Source organism: Vanacampus margaritifer, chromosome 12 (assembly GCF_051991255.1).
Source record: "Vanacampus margaritifer isolate UIUO_Vmar chromosome 12, RoL_Vmar_1.0, whole genome shotgun sequence".
Taxonomy (NCBI): Eukaryota; Metazoa; Chordata; class Actinopteri; order Syngnathiformes; family Syngnathidae; genus Vanacampus; species Vanacampus margaritifer.
The window spans coordinates 21,637,397-21,653,897 of record NC_135443.1 but is presented as its reverse complement, the minus strand read 5'-3'; the positions used below and the strand labels follow the sequence as shown (position 1 = coordinate 21,653,897).

Here is a 16,501-nt window from a genome sequence, read left to right as displayed (position 1 = left end):
TATATTTCATGTAACAATAAAACCTGCAGTAGTCATAGCAGGTATTGAATATTCGTTTTATGTGACATATTATATCAATAATCATGTGTGTTGTATCGTTATTCCTCACAATTCAGGATCAATACCAGTATCACATATTTTGATATGTTGCATCCTTATCGCTCACAGTATACAGTCGTAGCCAAAAGTTTTGAGAATGAGACAAAGTATTGGTTTTCACAAAGTTTGCCGCTTCAGTGTTTTTGGATGTTTTGTTAGATGTTTCTATAATATACTGAAGTATAATTACAATAATTTCACAAGATTCAAAGGATTTTATTGACAATTAAATGACATTTATGCAAAGTGTCTATATTTGCAGTGTTTACACTTTTTTTCCAAGACCTCTGCAATTCGCCCTGGCATGCTGTCAATCAACTTCTGGGCCACATCCTGACTAATCCATTTTTGCATAATCAATGCTGGGAGTTTGTCAGAATTTGTCATTTTTTGTTTGTCCACCCGCTTCTTGAGGATTGACCACAAGTTCTCAATGGGATTAAGGTCTGGGGAGTTTTCTGGCCATGGACCCAAAATGTTGATGTTGTTCTCTCTGAGCCACGTAGTTATCACTTTTGCCTTATGACAAAGTGCTCCATCATGCTGCTAAAGGAATTGTTTGTCACCAAACTGTTTATGGATGGTTGGGAGAAGTTGCTCTCGGAGGATGTTTTGGTATCATTCTTTATTCATGGTTGTGTTTATAGGCAAGATTGTGAGTGAGCCCAGTCCCTTGGCTGAAAAACAACCCAACACATGCATGGTCTCAGGATGCTTTACTGTTGGTATGACACAGGATGGATGGTAGCGCTCGCCTTTTCTTCTCTGGACAAGCGTTCTTCCAGATGCCCCAAACAATCGGAAAGGGGATTCATCAGAAAAAATGACTTTACCCCAGTCTTCATCAGTCCAATCCCTGTATCTTTTGCAAAATATCAGTCCGTCCCTGATGTATTTTTTTGGAGAGAACTGGCTTCTTTGCTGTCCTTCTTGACACCAGGCCATCCACCAAAAGTCTTCGCCTCACTTTGCGTGCAGGTGCACTCACACATGCTTGCTGCCATTTCCAAGCAAGCGCCGCCCCGGTGGTGGCCTGATCCCGAAACCGAATCCACTTTAGGAAACGGTCCTGGCGTTTTCTGGACTTTCTCGGGCGCCCTGAAGTGTTCTTCACAGCAATTGAACCTCTCTCCTTGAAGTTCTTGATGATCCGATAAATGGCAAATAGGGACTTAGCAAAGAATTTCAATTCATCTGATCACTGCGCATAACATTCCGGAGTACATTCAAATTGCCATAATAAAAATTGGGGCAGTAGATTTTGTGAAAATTAATATTTGTGTCATTCTTAAAACTTTTGACCGCGACTGTAGTATCGATACACGAGTATCACATATCAATATTTTGATGTGTGGTATCGTTAGCTTTCACAATTGTGTATAGTATGCAAAATAAAAAAGTGTTATTAAGAGTGTTTGGTTATTACAAAGAAAAATACACATCCGAACACTTAGATGACGTCCTGATGACACACAGTGAGGGCGGTGGCACCGTGTTCGGGGCAGGGCTCCTTCAGCTCCGACTGACGGGTGTGTCGGACCAACATGGCCGCCGCCAAAATGGCAGCGCTGCAAATGTACGAAGCGCCACTGACGAAGAAAGTTGCTGTGTAGTTTTCAGTCACGTCCACCAACCAACCTGAAAAAAGGCACACAAACCCATATTAAGTTAAAACGTGCATCTGAAATGTGGAAAAGTTTATTTCAATAATAATTCATTGTCATTTTAATTGTATTGAATATAATTCATCCATCCATCCATTTTCTTAACCACTTGTCCTCACAAGGGTCGGGGTGCTGGAGCCTATCCCAGCTGGCTTGGGGCAGTAGGCGGGGTGCACCCTGAACTGGTTGCCAGCCAATCCAGGGCACAGAGAGACAAACAACCATCCACACTCACAATCACACCTATGGACAACTTGGAGAGTTCAATTAACCTGCCATGCAAACCGGAAACCGGAGTACCCGGAGAAAACCCATGCAGGCACGGGGAGAACATGCAAACTCCACCCAGGAAGGCCGAAGCCCGGACTTGATCTCACGTCCTCTGCACTAGGAGGCGGACGTGCTAACCAGTCAGCCACTGTGCCGCCCTGAATATAATTCATGGTGTTTAATCATTATTAAGTTAACAAAAATGCTTGTTTTACTAATATTTGTGTATTTCGTGTAAAATATTTAAAAATTTTAGTAATTCTTACTAATTTTATTACAATTGCTAACCAATAAAATAATAAAATAAAATGGTTACTATGCAAATATTTTGTATTTTATGTAAAATAGTTTTAAAATATTAAAATAATAATTCACGCAAATGTATTGAATCATCTATAATTTAATTTTAAACATTGGAACTTAAAAAAACTATATAGTTAAAAAATACTAATATTGCATATTTACCTTTATGTAAAAAAATAATCATTTAATACTAAAATAATAATTAATTTTAATGTTATTATTTATTAATTTATTTATTATTTCATTACAATTTATTAACCAATTATTCAACAAAATAAATATTATAAATATATTATTTGACAAATTTTGTGTACTTTATGTAAAATTCTAATTTGGGCCTATTTAAAATTCATTAATTTATTCACTTAGTTAATTAAATATTTTTAATTAATATGTCTTAAATAATTTAAAGAATCAAACAGATTTACAATTATTTTAATTATCAGGATTTATCATCATCATGTTTTTTTTTCTGATAACATTTTTTTTTATTATAAATAAGATAGCTATAATTAACTGACACAAAATTAAATACATGTCAATTTTTTGTACAGTATTTTATTATTACCAACAAAGAAATTAACAACCTCTGTAATTAGATAAATTAGTATAAATAAATAAAGATCTTTCTAATGAACTCGGTTTTAGGAAACTTATCACAAAATGACAAATGTGACAACCGAAGCTTACCACCAATGGGTGGGCTGATGAGGTAAGGCACAGCATGCAGGAAGTAAACCACGCCCAGGGCTGAGGTGATGTAAGCGGAGCCCACGGCATCCGAAGTGACCACGGGGATGAGCGCCACATAAGCGCCGTCAAAGTAGCCGTAGATCACAGCAAAGATGGTCAGAGGGGCGAAGGAGTGAAGGAGTGGAACCCACATGCAGCTAAGGCCCTCCACCGCTATGGCTAGCATATAGCTTAGCATACGGTACCGATTCAGACAACTGCAAAGGACACAGCAGTATCAAATATCAATATGTATCATCGAACACTTTTGGTCCAGAATCCAAAACATCAGTTTCAAATGTCAGTACTGTATTTAGATGGGTCATATCATTATCATCTTTTGACGTATAGTATTATCCAAGTCACTACTTACTTCCTGTCTGTAATCCAACCAAAGGTAATGTTGCCCACGATACCACTGATTCCAAAAATGGACATGATGAAGGCGGCTTGCTTGTGCTCCACCCCCTTACTGAGGGCGTAAGGAACCAGGTAGACTACCGGAGTACTACAGCCATACGCCAAAAACAGAAAGGACAGACACAAAACCAGGAAGTCCCGAGCTAGTAAGAAACCAAAGTCCTGTCCCGGGTGGAGGCAATAACAACGGCCTCGGGGCACGTTAGTATTCGCTAAAGGTTCAGAAAGCACAACTTCCGTCTTTGCGGCGGCCATTTTGTTGCACAAGTTTCGACTCTCCACGTTGCTAGCAAGAGTAGTGTCGGCTAGCTCCCCGAGCATGGCCGGCGTTAGCATGTTGCCAAGTAGAATGCACTCTGCCAGCTTGAGATCCGCTATCCTGGCATCGGGCCCGCTGGACAGCAAAGTTAGCTTATTAACCTCGGCTAGCTTGCTGTTCTCCATTTGGCAGTTTCTCAGTGCTCCATTAGAAATTAGTAGTCCTTTGGTGTAACTGAGGTTGCTAATTTCTGGCATCTTCACTGGGATCTCTTTGGTTTCTTCTTTGGCGTTGTTGGACTCGTGAAATACCCTTCAGAAGGAAAACAAACACATTAGTTAGCATTATGTGCTAGCATTAAAAACAGCTAGCTTAGCTTGGTATTAAGATGTTTTTTTTTTTCATAATACACAGTGGGCTAAGATAATTAGCAAATTCTGTATCCATTTAAATAAATGATATCAAGATTTCTCAGATATCAAGAAGTCCAGTACTGACACACTTGCTAACGGGCTAACTGGCATCCCACCTTTGCTTCTCGCTGGGCTCCACCACTGGCCTCATCAAGGCTCCACACACACACAAGTTAGAGACAAAGCCCCCCAGGACCAGCATGGCTCCCCTCCAAGAGTAATGATCAATAAGAACCTGCACTACCGGAGCCAAGATGAAGGTCCCGATGCCGCTGCCTGGATGGCAGAACATAACGATAATGATGGAGCAGGATGGTGAAAAGGCGGGAAGAAACAAGGTTCTTACCAGATTGGGCGATGCCGTACGCCAAAGCTTTCCTCTTGCTGAAGTAGCGGCCAACCATGGCAATGGATGGAGTGTAGCTCAGAGCAAAACCCAAACCTAAAAGAGTTCACAGCTATACCATTATCTCAAAGTGCAGTATTGACGCAACCAAGGATATACCTGTGAAAATGCCCAACGAGATGTAGAGATGTTCCAGACTGGAGGCGAAGCAGCTAAGGACCAGACCCACCGAGGACAAGAGGCCGCCTAGCATCACTGTGGCTCTGCATGAAAGACGGTTGCCAAGGAAACCACCTAGAGGTGCTGGAAATGCATGATGTCTGAATGAAGCAAGCTACATAAAAAACAAAACACTTTTCAATTAAAAAACAGATGAATTTAATTACCACAGAGCATAGTGGTGCAATCAATGAGGCTATGAATCCAGGCCGTAGTGGAATAATCTCGCTCAAAGTGTAGCTGGAACTCCACGAAAAACATGGAAACACATCTGAACACAAGGACATGGGACATATTGTAGCCTACGAATATATAAGTAAACGCAGGAACTTTTATTGCGACTGGTCTATGAACATTTGCCTTCCAGCAGCAATGTACTGTAGATCAACTTAATTGCTGGGATTCTTTTGTAGCTTGTTTTGCGAGGCAGACTTTACAGGACACAATCTCAACCGCTCCCATAGGCCAATAAATTGGGGCGTCACTAGGTTTCATGGAAAGGGGGGCCCTGCAGGTTTGGGATATTTCCCTTCTTCAACACAGTTGATACATGATCAGCTCATCAGCAAGCTCTGCATAAACCTGATAACGATCCTGTTGATTGGAATCAGCTTGTGTTGGAAGAGGGAAATCTCCAAAACCTGCAGGACATCGAAGACCGAGTTTGCTTTTTTTTTTTTTTTAATACCTGCCTAGATCTCCTGCACCAGCCAAGTCTGCCCTCGTCATCCTGCCGAAACCCCACAGCCCCCCACTTTCAGCACTCCATTCGCCGCCATTCAAATGACAGCTTTGTTTGGTAGCAAGTTTTTTTTTTTTTACTTGATTTTTACGCATGCGCAAACGTAATGCACACTTTGTTTATACCGGCAGGTTAGGAGCAAGTAGGAAGTTCAAATGGAATGGATTAAGAATTGGATAATAAAACATGACAAGGGCTCTCGCTATCTACAGTACTATTGAAGTGAAATAAATAAATAGATTTCTAATCATAGAAGCAATTAATTACAGTGCATCCGTCACGTTATTTTCCTCAGTGCTGCTCGTGGTTGGCATATTTGAAACACTTGGCTGACGCAGTGAAAACATGGACTGGATTATTACTAATAAGGACGTTTTCGACATGAATAAGTGGCTTGGATAATGACACATGAGAAGCGTGGACGACCTTACATTTGGAAGTACAGGGAAACCAACAGATTTATGATTATATTTACATAAATAATGAGGTGTTGTGCCTGAATATTTAGTTCATTTCGCTTTCTGTATACTATATATATAAAGGTTTTTGATCTTTTTAGTAAAAATTATATATATATATATATATATATATATATATATATATATATATATATATATACACAACCAATTACATATCGGGAGGGCTTAAGAACATTTTAGGTAGGCTTGAGCCCCGTAAAATAGGTCTAACGACGCCACTCCTTTGTATTAAATATAAAACACATTACAACAATGTGATGATTTTTCATCGTGTGAGGTCAGAAAGTGCACGGACTGTGAGGCCTTGCATATATTGAGTCTTGCATAAGCACGCTTATATAATGTCATGTCTTCCTTCCTCAGGCCGGTCTTGGGCGATAAGGACGAGCTAAGAAGGAGGTTATCAAAGGACATCTGCCACTCATTCACACCTTGATCAGTTAATATTATTTTTTTTAAAGAAAAGACACCACCTCTGGAAAAGCATCACGAGTGTTGGTTCAACAACAAAAATGAACACAAATCACTTTGCAGGACTTGATTTTATAACTTATGATATGTGCTGACTTTGCAAAAAAAAGAAAAAAGTGTCAACATGGAAATCCTCAGTAGGAATTCAGGGTCTTAGTGGGAGAACAAAAAGTTGTTAACACTTTAAGCTGTTCAAGAATTAAGCCCTGCTAAGGGAAAGACTACTTAGAGGAGCTAATAAAAGAGACATTAAAGGCAATATACTGTTTTATACACGTTTACTTGTTTTTAGAATGTGGTGGGGCCACCAGTGCAGGCTAGTAGTGCAAACTATACAAACTGAAATTACGCACTAGTGTTAATTTCATCAACAAAAACTAAACAAAAATAATTTCGTCAACACACATTTTTCACTGGACTAAAACTAGACGAGACTAAAACCCTCATTATTAAACAACAACTGAGACTAAATGAGTATGTATTTTTGTCGACTAATGAAGACAAGACGAAAATGTACTTCACTTGATAAAAACTGGACTAAAATCTATGGACATTTTAGTTCATGAACAAAAACGAGACGAATAATATATGATTTTGTAAAATCTTGTCTCTGCTAATCTGTCATGTCTGTGACACTGTCATGTGACACACAGTGACACACGCCCTTTCAAATCTGCAGCTAGCACACCTGTGTGTCCACATTGGACACACATGAGGTGGATTCATGGTGAACGGTTAAAAAGAAAGTTTAAAAAGTAAGTCAATTGCAATTATAATTTAACATTAATCCAATAATATTAATGCGACCTCTAACTATTGCTGGCTAACTTACTAGCTCATAGCAGGGAGCCATAGTAGCCACTGTAAGTGTGTGAAGTTGTTTTTCATCAAAAAGATGAGAGAAAATTTGATGTGATAGTTTTAGATCCAAAATGTTCAATATTATCCGCTGACAGAAAAAAATATACAGGGGTAAAGAGTGTCCTGTTGACTAAAACATTGACAGTTTTTGTTGACTAAAACTAGATGAATAAAATTAAGTTTTTTTAAAAACTAAAATAAAGATAAAATGCTAGATTTATAGTCGACTAAAAATGGACTAAATAAAAACGGGATGAAGTTGACTAACTGCGATAAAAACTAACAAGCGTGACTGAAATTGGACTAACACTGAGACTAAATAAAAAAATGCCCGATAAAAATTAACACTATTACACACATGCACGTACACACACGCACGCATGCACACACCTAGTGACTGCGCGTGTGCAGATGGTGGCGAGGAAGCAGGCCGCGACGACCATCCACCCCCAGCCGCCCTCCTCCGTCACCTGGCCCCGGCCCGGGCGGGGCTTCTCCTGCACGCTGACAGCCATGGCTTCCGACCAATCAGGGGCCCAGTTGTCATCAGTGGCCCCTCCTTCTCTGCCTTGGCTTCACGCTCAGGACACCTCACAATGTCGGCGGCAGCTTCTCATTGGCTGAGTTCTTCTGCTTTGGGCGGTTTGTGGATGGTCCGAAGGAGATCCGCGATGTTCCCGCCTCTACTTCCTCGGCTACGCCTCCACTTCCTCTTTCTCTAACACATGCAGACACACGCACATTCCAGTTGTTTATTAGCCTCATTTATTTCACATGGAGTTTATTCATCCGCCTTGTGTTAACCTGTAAAAGTTTTGATTAACAGCTGGTGTCATTTAATTAAGCGCACCTCAAAGTAACACAAATAAAATAATTTTGACTTTTGTCTTAGGCTTTACACATGTTTATAAAGAAGACAGCAAAGGTGGAAACATTTTCAACTTTTACAGGCAATAACCACCTTTCACAAGGAAAAACAGCATGTAAATGTCTTTCACACAGTGATTTACTGGGTCAACTTTGTCCCCCTATTCCATTTCAGTGTTGTTTATACTTGACAGAGACATGGACAAATGTGGAAACATGTCAACTATTACCAGCAGAAGTGAGTTAAGTGCCCCTGTTACGGCTCTGTTACTGCCTGAGAAGATGGAAATTTGTCAGTTGAAAGCACATAGTGTTTCACACAAATGGGCCATGAAGAGGTCAGTGGGTTGTTTTCTGGCTTATCACCCGGCATGTGTACAGACACTTTTGCAAGTGCGGTGAGTCACACCACTTTACTTATGCAACAGCCTGCCGGGTAACAAGCCGGGACGGGATAAAAGTTTGTCACTGACCCACACCAAGGCACATACATGCACACAGTACAGTGTCAATACTGTGAAGTTTGAGACCCTTTCCATGAATGCACGCGGCCACCCGCCTGTCTATTTTTATCTAAAAAACAAGCGTTCCTTTTGTGTTTTTCATGGGGATATCCGACACTCGGGGGAGATGAGGTTACAGAAATGGGGGCAAACACACAACAACAAATTTAATGGGATTTATTTTAGTACAGCTTTGTAGTTCTGTGTTGCCTTGGTTTTAAGGTTGTTGTTTTTTAACTGTCCAAAAATAAATACAAAGATAAAGGTTAAAACAACAACAACAGACATCTAATATGTTATGGGAGTCAGCACACACACACACACACACACACACCTGCTACCTTTTAAAGTGCCTCTGAATCATGTTAGCATGTTTTAAGCCTACTTCTAGTTTAGACTTTAACTTCTTCTTCATTAGCCAAGCTAGTTTCTACTTGCTGGCTAGGCTAGCTTTAGCCATTAGCTTTAAATGTGGTAGCTTGTCTCACCTATGTCGCTAACTAGATTGAGTTCTCAAAAGCTAAAATGTTCACGATAGCTTGTTAGCTTACGCCGTAAAGCACATTTTATTGTTTTCATTGCTTCTTTTCAGCATGATGTGCAACGTCTGAGTAAATAAGTGCACATTTTCTCATCGGCACTGCTGTCAATCAACACGGGGCGAACTTTACAACCTGGATAACCTTTTACAGCCACAAGAGATGACGAAGCAAAAAAAGAAAAGAAGAAGAAGTGAGCTTTGACCTTTCTGCTGTAGCCAGAGCTTTCATCACAGCCTTAAATTCTTATCCAACATGTTTCCCCCCCCCCAATGTTTGTCGTGTGCATGTGTACGTGCGTATGTGTGCGTGCGTGTGTGTGTGTGTGTTGGTGTGGATTCTTGGAGCTCATGCGTGATGGGAGTTCCTCTGAAAGGCTGCAACGCAAATAGAGCACAGCTGGTGAGGAGTCCGCTTTGTTTTAGAACCGAAACACACAAGGGCTTCTTTTTTCACGTTTGGCTATCTTTGCACCCTTTTTGTTTATGGCAAAACCTCCAAACGATCATTTGACACAGTGATCTGTCTACGTTAGATGACGTAGGCAAAAAAGAAAAACTTGACAATTTGGTCTTGCCCATCTGTCTATATCTTCTCTTCTGATGATGGTGAAGAGTTTGCTAAGGTTCATCCCTGGATTTTCGCACAGAATGACCTCTTCAAGCCAAAATGGCTGACTTCCTGTTCCATTTCAATTTTTCATGCATCCTGCTATGAAAGACTAGTGTACAAGTGTAAATCTAACCAGCAAGCTGTAGTTAGCGACATACCTAAAACTAGCTCTCATGTTGAAACTAATTAGCAGGTCAAAGCTAGTAAGCTAAATTGCTCATTAGCTGTAGCACACATTCTTAACTAGTACTACTAACGTAAATCTAGATATAAAAATCAATATATATTTAGTGTTATAGCTGACAAGACCTACCAATTCAAAGCTAATAAATAAAAGCTGGTTAGTTAGTCAAAGTCAGCTTGACTGTTAAATCTAGCTAAATCTAAATAGTAAATCTAAACTATATACTAATATAAATATCTACTAAATATACTACATCTAAGTGGTAGCCAAGATATATTCAGTGACATATTTATAGATCAAAAAGTTGGAAGCTGGAGTTGTTACAAATTTAGCTAACAGGTACAAATTAATAATACTTTACTAGTTACTTATCTGACGGTAGAAAGAAAACTTGCTAAGTAGCTGTAGCTCACATAGCTGCCTAGTGATGAACGTAAATCCAGAGAGCTGGAACTAACAGAACTAGCTACATGTTTGAATGAATAAAAATAAAACAAGTTTGTGACAAATATATAACCAGCCGTCAGGCGGAACATACTGTAGCCAGTTACCAAGTCAATGCAGTTGAAAACCCAGCTAGCAAGCTAAAGATAATGTAAAGCTATTTACGCAAAAGTATTTTCAGGTAATAACCAAAAACAGATAATGTAAAAAAAATAAAAGACAATGAGCTGAAACAATGAGGAAAATTTAGTTACCAAACACGCAGCTATTAACTAGACAGCTAATGCACTACCAACATAAATCTAGCCAGCAGGATGCAGTTAACAAATTTTGCAACACAGAACGTACAGAATGAAAACATGAATAAAAGGAATAAAATAAAAACAGGTATCATGTTTATACTAATAAACAAAACAAGTTAGCTTCTGATGTAGCTAGCAAACTGAATCTCATATTAAATATTTTACAAATTTTATATATATGTTTTAGGGAAATTACTTGAGGTTGGCTCAGGGTAAAAATTCACAATATCCCAAATTGTACCGATCGTAATTAGTAAAATTATTACAGATTCTTTGAATTACCTTTTGTTAACAAATACTTTGGTGGCTTGAAATTGTTCATTAGTTGAAATTTGTTGAATAATTCTTCTTAAAAAAACAAAAATCTCTTTGGTGTCGCTCTTCTCACATGCACAAGGAATATATGCTTAAGTCCAGGATGTATCACACCTTCTCATAATTGTTCATTAGTTGAAATTTGTTGAATAATTCTTCTTAAAAAGACAAAAATCTCTTCGGTGTCGCTCTTCTCACATGCACACGGAATACATGCTTAGGTCCAGGATGTATCACACCTTCTTCTCATAAGCGCAATGAATACATGTTTAACTCCTGGATTTTTTGTGATCATCATGCTTTGACCCCGTACTCTCTCCACATTAGCTGGCATAAAAAAAATAAAAAAATCCTAGCAAATGTGTTACACCTCATGTTATTACATCACAGCAAAAAGCGAGCATTACTGTAATTGTGTTGCTCTTACAATACGATAACTTACATAAAAATAATAATAATGGAGTTTTACTAACAGTGTTATCTTATTGGTTGAAATATGTTGCAAGAATTTCACCTTAAAAATACTTTAAAAAAATACGCAAACAAAGGAAAAAGTCAGTTACATGATAGATAAATTCTGTTAAAATTCAACAAGAAAGAAATTGACTATTTTTGTTTACATTCACATTGCTTGATAATAACAATAATATAATAGCTGATATTTAACTTACATCAGTTTGCCGGCATCATGCCTCCAGAAACCTTGAGGACGTGGAGTCTGACTGCTGCGACACTGTGAAGGTGTTCTGCAACACCAGTGGCCGAGCAAACAACATATATATATATATATATATATATATATATATATATATATATATATACACACACACACGTGTGTGTGTGTGTGCCAGTACAAAGGGGGGGAGGAGAATCCCTGCATAATTCCCAACACTACCTTTCACTATACTGTGTGTGTGTGTGCTGTCGTTAGCTTAGCCTTGTATCTGACCTCCTTAACTTTGACTCCTACAATATAAGTTGCTACACATGCTTCAAAGATTAGAAAGAAAGAAAGAAAGAAAGAAAAACAAGTTAGCTCACTGAAATTGTAATTTGAAATAACCTAAAATCAACCCCAAAAAATATTTAAGGCCACCATTTGTGAATAATTAGCAATGAGAAGACCGATTTCATCCAGTTTCACTTTTATTCCTTTTGAGAAAAAGTCTTGTTCACATCACTACATACACATTGCACAGGGCATTGTTAGTTACAAGAAGCAGAAATGACAAAACAACCAGCGGCAGCTTTCACAAACATCTCAAATTTACTTTACATTTCCAAAAATAAATGTTTAATTTGACATACTGTGGAACTGTATCGTGAAACCATTGACATCACTGCAACATTTTCATTTGTTATATCGAGATAGTGATATATCGTAGATAGTTTTCTTCGTTATATCACACATTCGCCATATCGTGATACCATTGTTATTTTTTCAAAAGCATTGAAATAATATCAGTATTCATTTATCGTAGATATTGTACATAATTTTCTTCCATTAGACCCAATGTATCAGTTTCTTCAAATTGGTCTGATACTGAATATTGTAAAGTATTGTAAACCTTTCAGCGTATCAATTATCACGCTATGGCTGTATCATGATACCACTTTGTATTGTTGGATAAATATTGTGATATTATAGTATACAGTACTGTGTGTTACGTTACTTCCGGAGACATCATGACATATCGTAGACAATTTTCTTTCACTATATCAATTATTCAGTATCCCGATATCACTTGTATCACGATACAGACAATGGATGTGAAAGCTGGCCATCTTAAAAAGAGTGACAAATTGCTGGTGTAGGATAGATTATTCATATTTACAAAAATCTCTGTATATATATATACACATAAACAACTAATTAAACATGTCAAACATTCCAGACAATCATTTAAATCAACATTTTCTCCCCAGTATCACTAGTTTAAAGGCTTGGACTGGTACATGGGGCGTTTGTTTGATAACAGACAAAGAATTTAAAAAACAAAACAAAATCTTTTTCAAGTTGTGCAAGAGGCAATTGTGTCACGACAAGCGAGGTCGACTCAGATACAAAGATTTCGTCGTGGCACATTTGTCCACCCAAACTGGTTTTAAATGTTTAATAAAAAACACTTTTGCCTTAAATGGCGTTCAAATAAAAATCAGCAGGACACACGACAAAAAGGAGGAGTTCTCTCTCTTTACGGTCACGCTTGCATATCCAAAGGGTCACTTTTAGCATAGGTCAGAGTGTACTAGCACATCGACCTTAAATGGATATCAAATAAATGCTCAAACTGCTTCCATGCATTAGTATGCTAACTGCATAGCCAAGTAGCTCACGGGTGAAACAGTTATTTTAATAGAGGCATGGTCCCAGTACTTTATTACATTAGCATTGTCGCTAAAACAGAAATCATGGCATAACTTAATGAGATTTAATAGGAAAACAAACATTAAAAACAAAATAATTACATCTTAGCATTATTATCATAATATTAGATCAAATGAGATTGTATATTGTGTACTTTAAATTTAAAGCAGGGTTTTTCCTGCCAAAAAATTTGGAGGTGGCCATCTCCTCATTCCTATTTTTATTTTTTTTTAATAATTTAATTTAATTGCGCTATTATGTATCAGAAATGCTGCTAAAATCATAGATTATTTTATTTTTTGCCTCCTGCCAATGTGTCGGGATGATTTTGTGCATTTTCAAAATATGTTAATATTTTTCCTTTTGTAATCAAAAGAAACATCTGATGTCGAAGAAAATAAGCAGAATTAATTAGTTAAAGTATCTTTTCAAGGCAGAAAATGTTAACAAGAAAAACAAATGTAAATAGAAGCACAAATAATCAGAATGGTGCCACCTTAGCCTCAATTTGAGCCAGGAAAAACCCTATGACTTTTACATTATATGTTAACCATAAATAATCTGTAGTGTACTTGATGTTTAACCACAAAATGGCCGCCCAGGAAGACATTTTGTGGTCTGGATTTATCAGATGCTTGCAGCAGGGATGTGATTTGACCAAAGTGAAATTATCTGAAAATTTAGCCGGGGGTCTGGGGGCCGCTGGCACCCAGCTAGGTCCAGGGCAGTGCCCTGGTGGGGGGACAAGGCGGGCAAAGCCCCCCGGAGCTCATGGGTTTTCCGTGTTTTTAAGTACTTTCAATGCACTCACATGACAAAGAAATAGACAAAACAACAGCATAAATTTTCAATGTATATTGAACTATCCCATATAAAATGGCAGTTTTAGTCAACTCAAAATCAGTCACATTCAAAAACATTGGACTGCCTTTGCTTTTAAAAACTATCACTGAGAATATCATCATATCTAACTAATGTGATTACTAAGTTAACACATAAATAATGTTGAAGAGTTCAAATTTCATGAACAAATAATTGTATCATGACCAAATGAAAAGTAACTCATATTAGAGCATACCACAAATGTCTTTGTTATAGCAGAAGATGTTATCTGTCGGAGTCATGTGCATACACAATGAACTACTAAATTAAAAAAATTAAAAAATAAAATAAAATAAAAATCTGATTTTTTTTTTTTGGGGGGGAGATAAAAAAAAGCGGAATTCCGCGAATTAGCGGAAAAATCACATCCCTGTTGCAGTCATGACCGAAGTTGACCAACATGTGCAACCAAAAATTGAATATTATTAACATGAATAATAAAATAAAGATAATCCAGTTGTATGTACAGTATCTGATGAAGGTTGTTGAGGTTTTTCAAATGTTCGTACCGCCGCGTAATAAGAGGGCTTACAGTGCTGACATGGAATGAGGGAAAACTCTATTTGGCAATATTCAGGCTTCGGAGGTAGTACAGCCATAACAAAGGCGGGATTGTGTAAAAAGGTAAGGCCTGGATGGCGGTGGGACGAGGGTGGGAAGACCTGACACTCTTTTCATGCCTTGTTGTGTTAAAAACAATTGTTAGCGTCCGATGGCTATTGTATACACACTGGCTATAGTGTCAGCGGCGTAGCAGAGGCGGGATTGTGTAAAAAAGGTAAGACCGGAATGGCGGTGGAAAGTCGTCCTGACACTAACTTCTTCTGTTGAAAGCAATTGACAGAAGTTAGACTGTTAGAATTCAGACTGTCCATCCGAATTGTCTGTTACAGCTCTGCTACTAACCATTTTGCCGACTCGCTGTGTGCAACAGGCAAAAGACAATGAAGTTAAAAACGACACAAACATGAAGGCTTGGACGCAAACAGACAATGTCAAAGGGTTGAGGTTGGGGTTCGAGGCCCTGCTCAAGCGTCACCAAGGCAACCAAGCACAAAAAAAAAGACGACAAAGCGGTGAAGAGAAACCGTTGGTTAGTTATTTTTTGATCAGTTGCTGGCTGATGGTTAACGAGTGTGAAACCATTGAGACCTTTCGCTAGCTTTGAGCTAGCGCTGAACAGGGATTAGAAAAAAAAAGGGGGGTGGGGGGGTGTATTGGTATGGTACGGTAGTCCAAGGGAAGAGCAAAAATACACAAAATGGTGGAGTCTAAGGATGTTTTCCACTGTTATAGTTAGCTCTATTAGTGTCATCTTAGTATGTTTTGACTCTGGTCTAATAACAAGATCACCCCCTTCTCCATACAGGCTAGCCCTAACAAACAGTAGCAAATTAGACAATCAAGCAAGGCCGCAGAATACCATCAAGTAGCTGAGTGCACTTTTAAGGGTACGTCTTGACCTGCTAAACCAAATATGCTATGCTAATAATAACTACCTGTGGTTGGTCACCATTACAATGCTTTTTGGGTTACATCAGATTCTTATGTGACCAAATAAACCATAGAACCATAGTTTGGTGAAAACAAATGGCAGTGCTGATGCTTAACACAAATGCTAAACATTAAAGCTAAAATCTATCAGCGAAAGAAGTTAGATGAGATGGCACAGAGAAGTATGAGAAAAGTTAGATGCCAAACAGACAAAGGGGAAAAAAACATATTATTGGACAATTAGCAAGGCTGCGGGAAACTAAGGAATAGCAGAGTGCGCGCGTCAGTGTACATGTTCACGCAAAACTTAAGACCAATCATGTTAACGCTAGCTACCAGTGGTTGCATCACTGTTAAGATATTTACTTATTGTGGTCAGACCTGACCAAACGAACCACCTGGGAGGGAAACAAACAGTTTGATAAAACAGAATAAACCGCTAAATATTTAAGAGGTATTTAACATAGTGGGTAGATAGATGGCACAAACATGCGTGACAGAAGATGTAAGAGGACATTGGCAGAGGAGCTCGAGATGGTTCTTTTAGCATTTAGCAACAAGCAGACACAGAAGGCGATGTTGATTGTTGTTTACTTTGTCAGGTTTCTACTACCTGGTTGTCTTTGTTGGCTCGACAGGCCTACTGACCAAACTTTTGGCTACTGGGTTACCTTCTTGTGCAAGCTGCTGAATTGTTTGCTTCACTTTTGGTG

The 16,501-nt window shown here is 38.4% G+C and overlaps 2 protein-coding genes across 4 annotated transcripts in view; both read right to left on the bottom strand.

Annotated features, from left to right (window-relative positions):
• Positions 1–391: 391 nt before the first annotated feature.
• Positions 392–7,983, bottom strand: LOC144061528 (monocarboxylate transporter 12-B-like). 2 transcript variants are annotated; one of them, XM_077582072.1, is made up of 8 exons: positions 7,669–7,983; positions 4,893–4,996; positions 4,666–4,809; positions 4,507–4,602; positions 4,277–4,436; positions 3,442–4,059; positions 3,027–3,286; positions 392–1,737 (listed from the first exon to the last, which is right to left on the bottom strand). In XM_077582072.1, the coding sequence occupies exons 1-8, from the start codon at positions 7,791–7,793 to the stop codon at positions 1,550–1,552; spliced, it is 1,695 nt and encodes a 564-aa protein (XP_077438198.1). In that variant the 5' UTR covers positions 7,794–7,983; the 3' UTR covers positions 392–1,549. The 2 variants fall into 2 exon arrangements, with proteins under 2 accessions (XP_077438198.1, XP_077438200.1); XM_077582074.1 differs by lacking the exon at positions 4,893–4,996 and having other exon boundaries at positions 7,669–7,764.
• Positions 7,984–12,172: 4,189 nt separating this feature from the next.
• Positions 12,173–16,501, bottom strand: part of pank1a (pantothenate kinase 1a) — a 37,866-nt gene continuing 33,537 nt past the window's right edge. For both annotated transcript variants that reach the window (XM_077581296.1, XM_077581297.1), the window contains exon 8: positions 12,173–16,501. This exon is cut by the window's right edge and continues 595 nt beyond it. The gene's annotated coding sequence lies outside the window, so the exon portion shown is untranslated.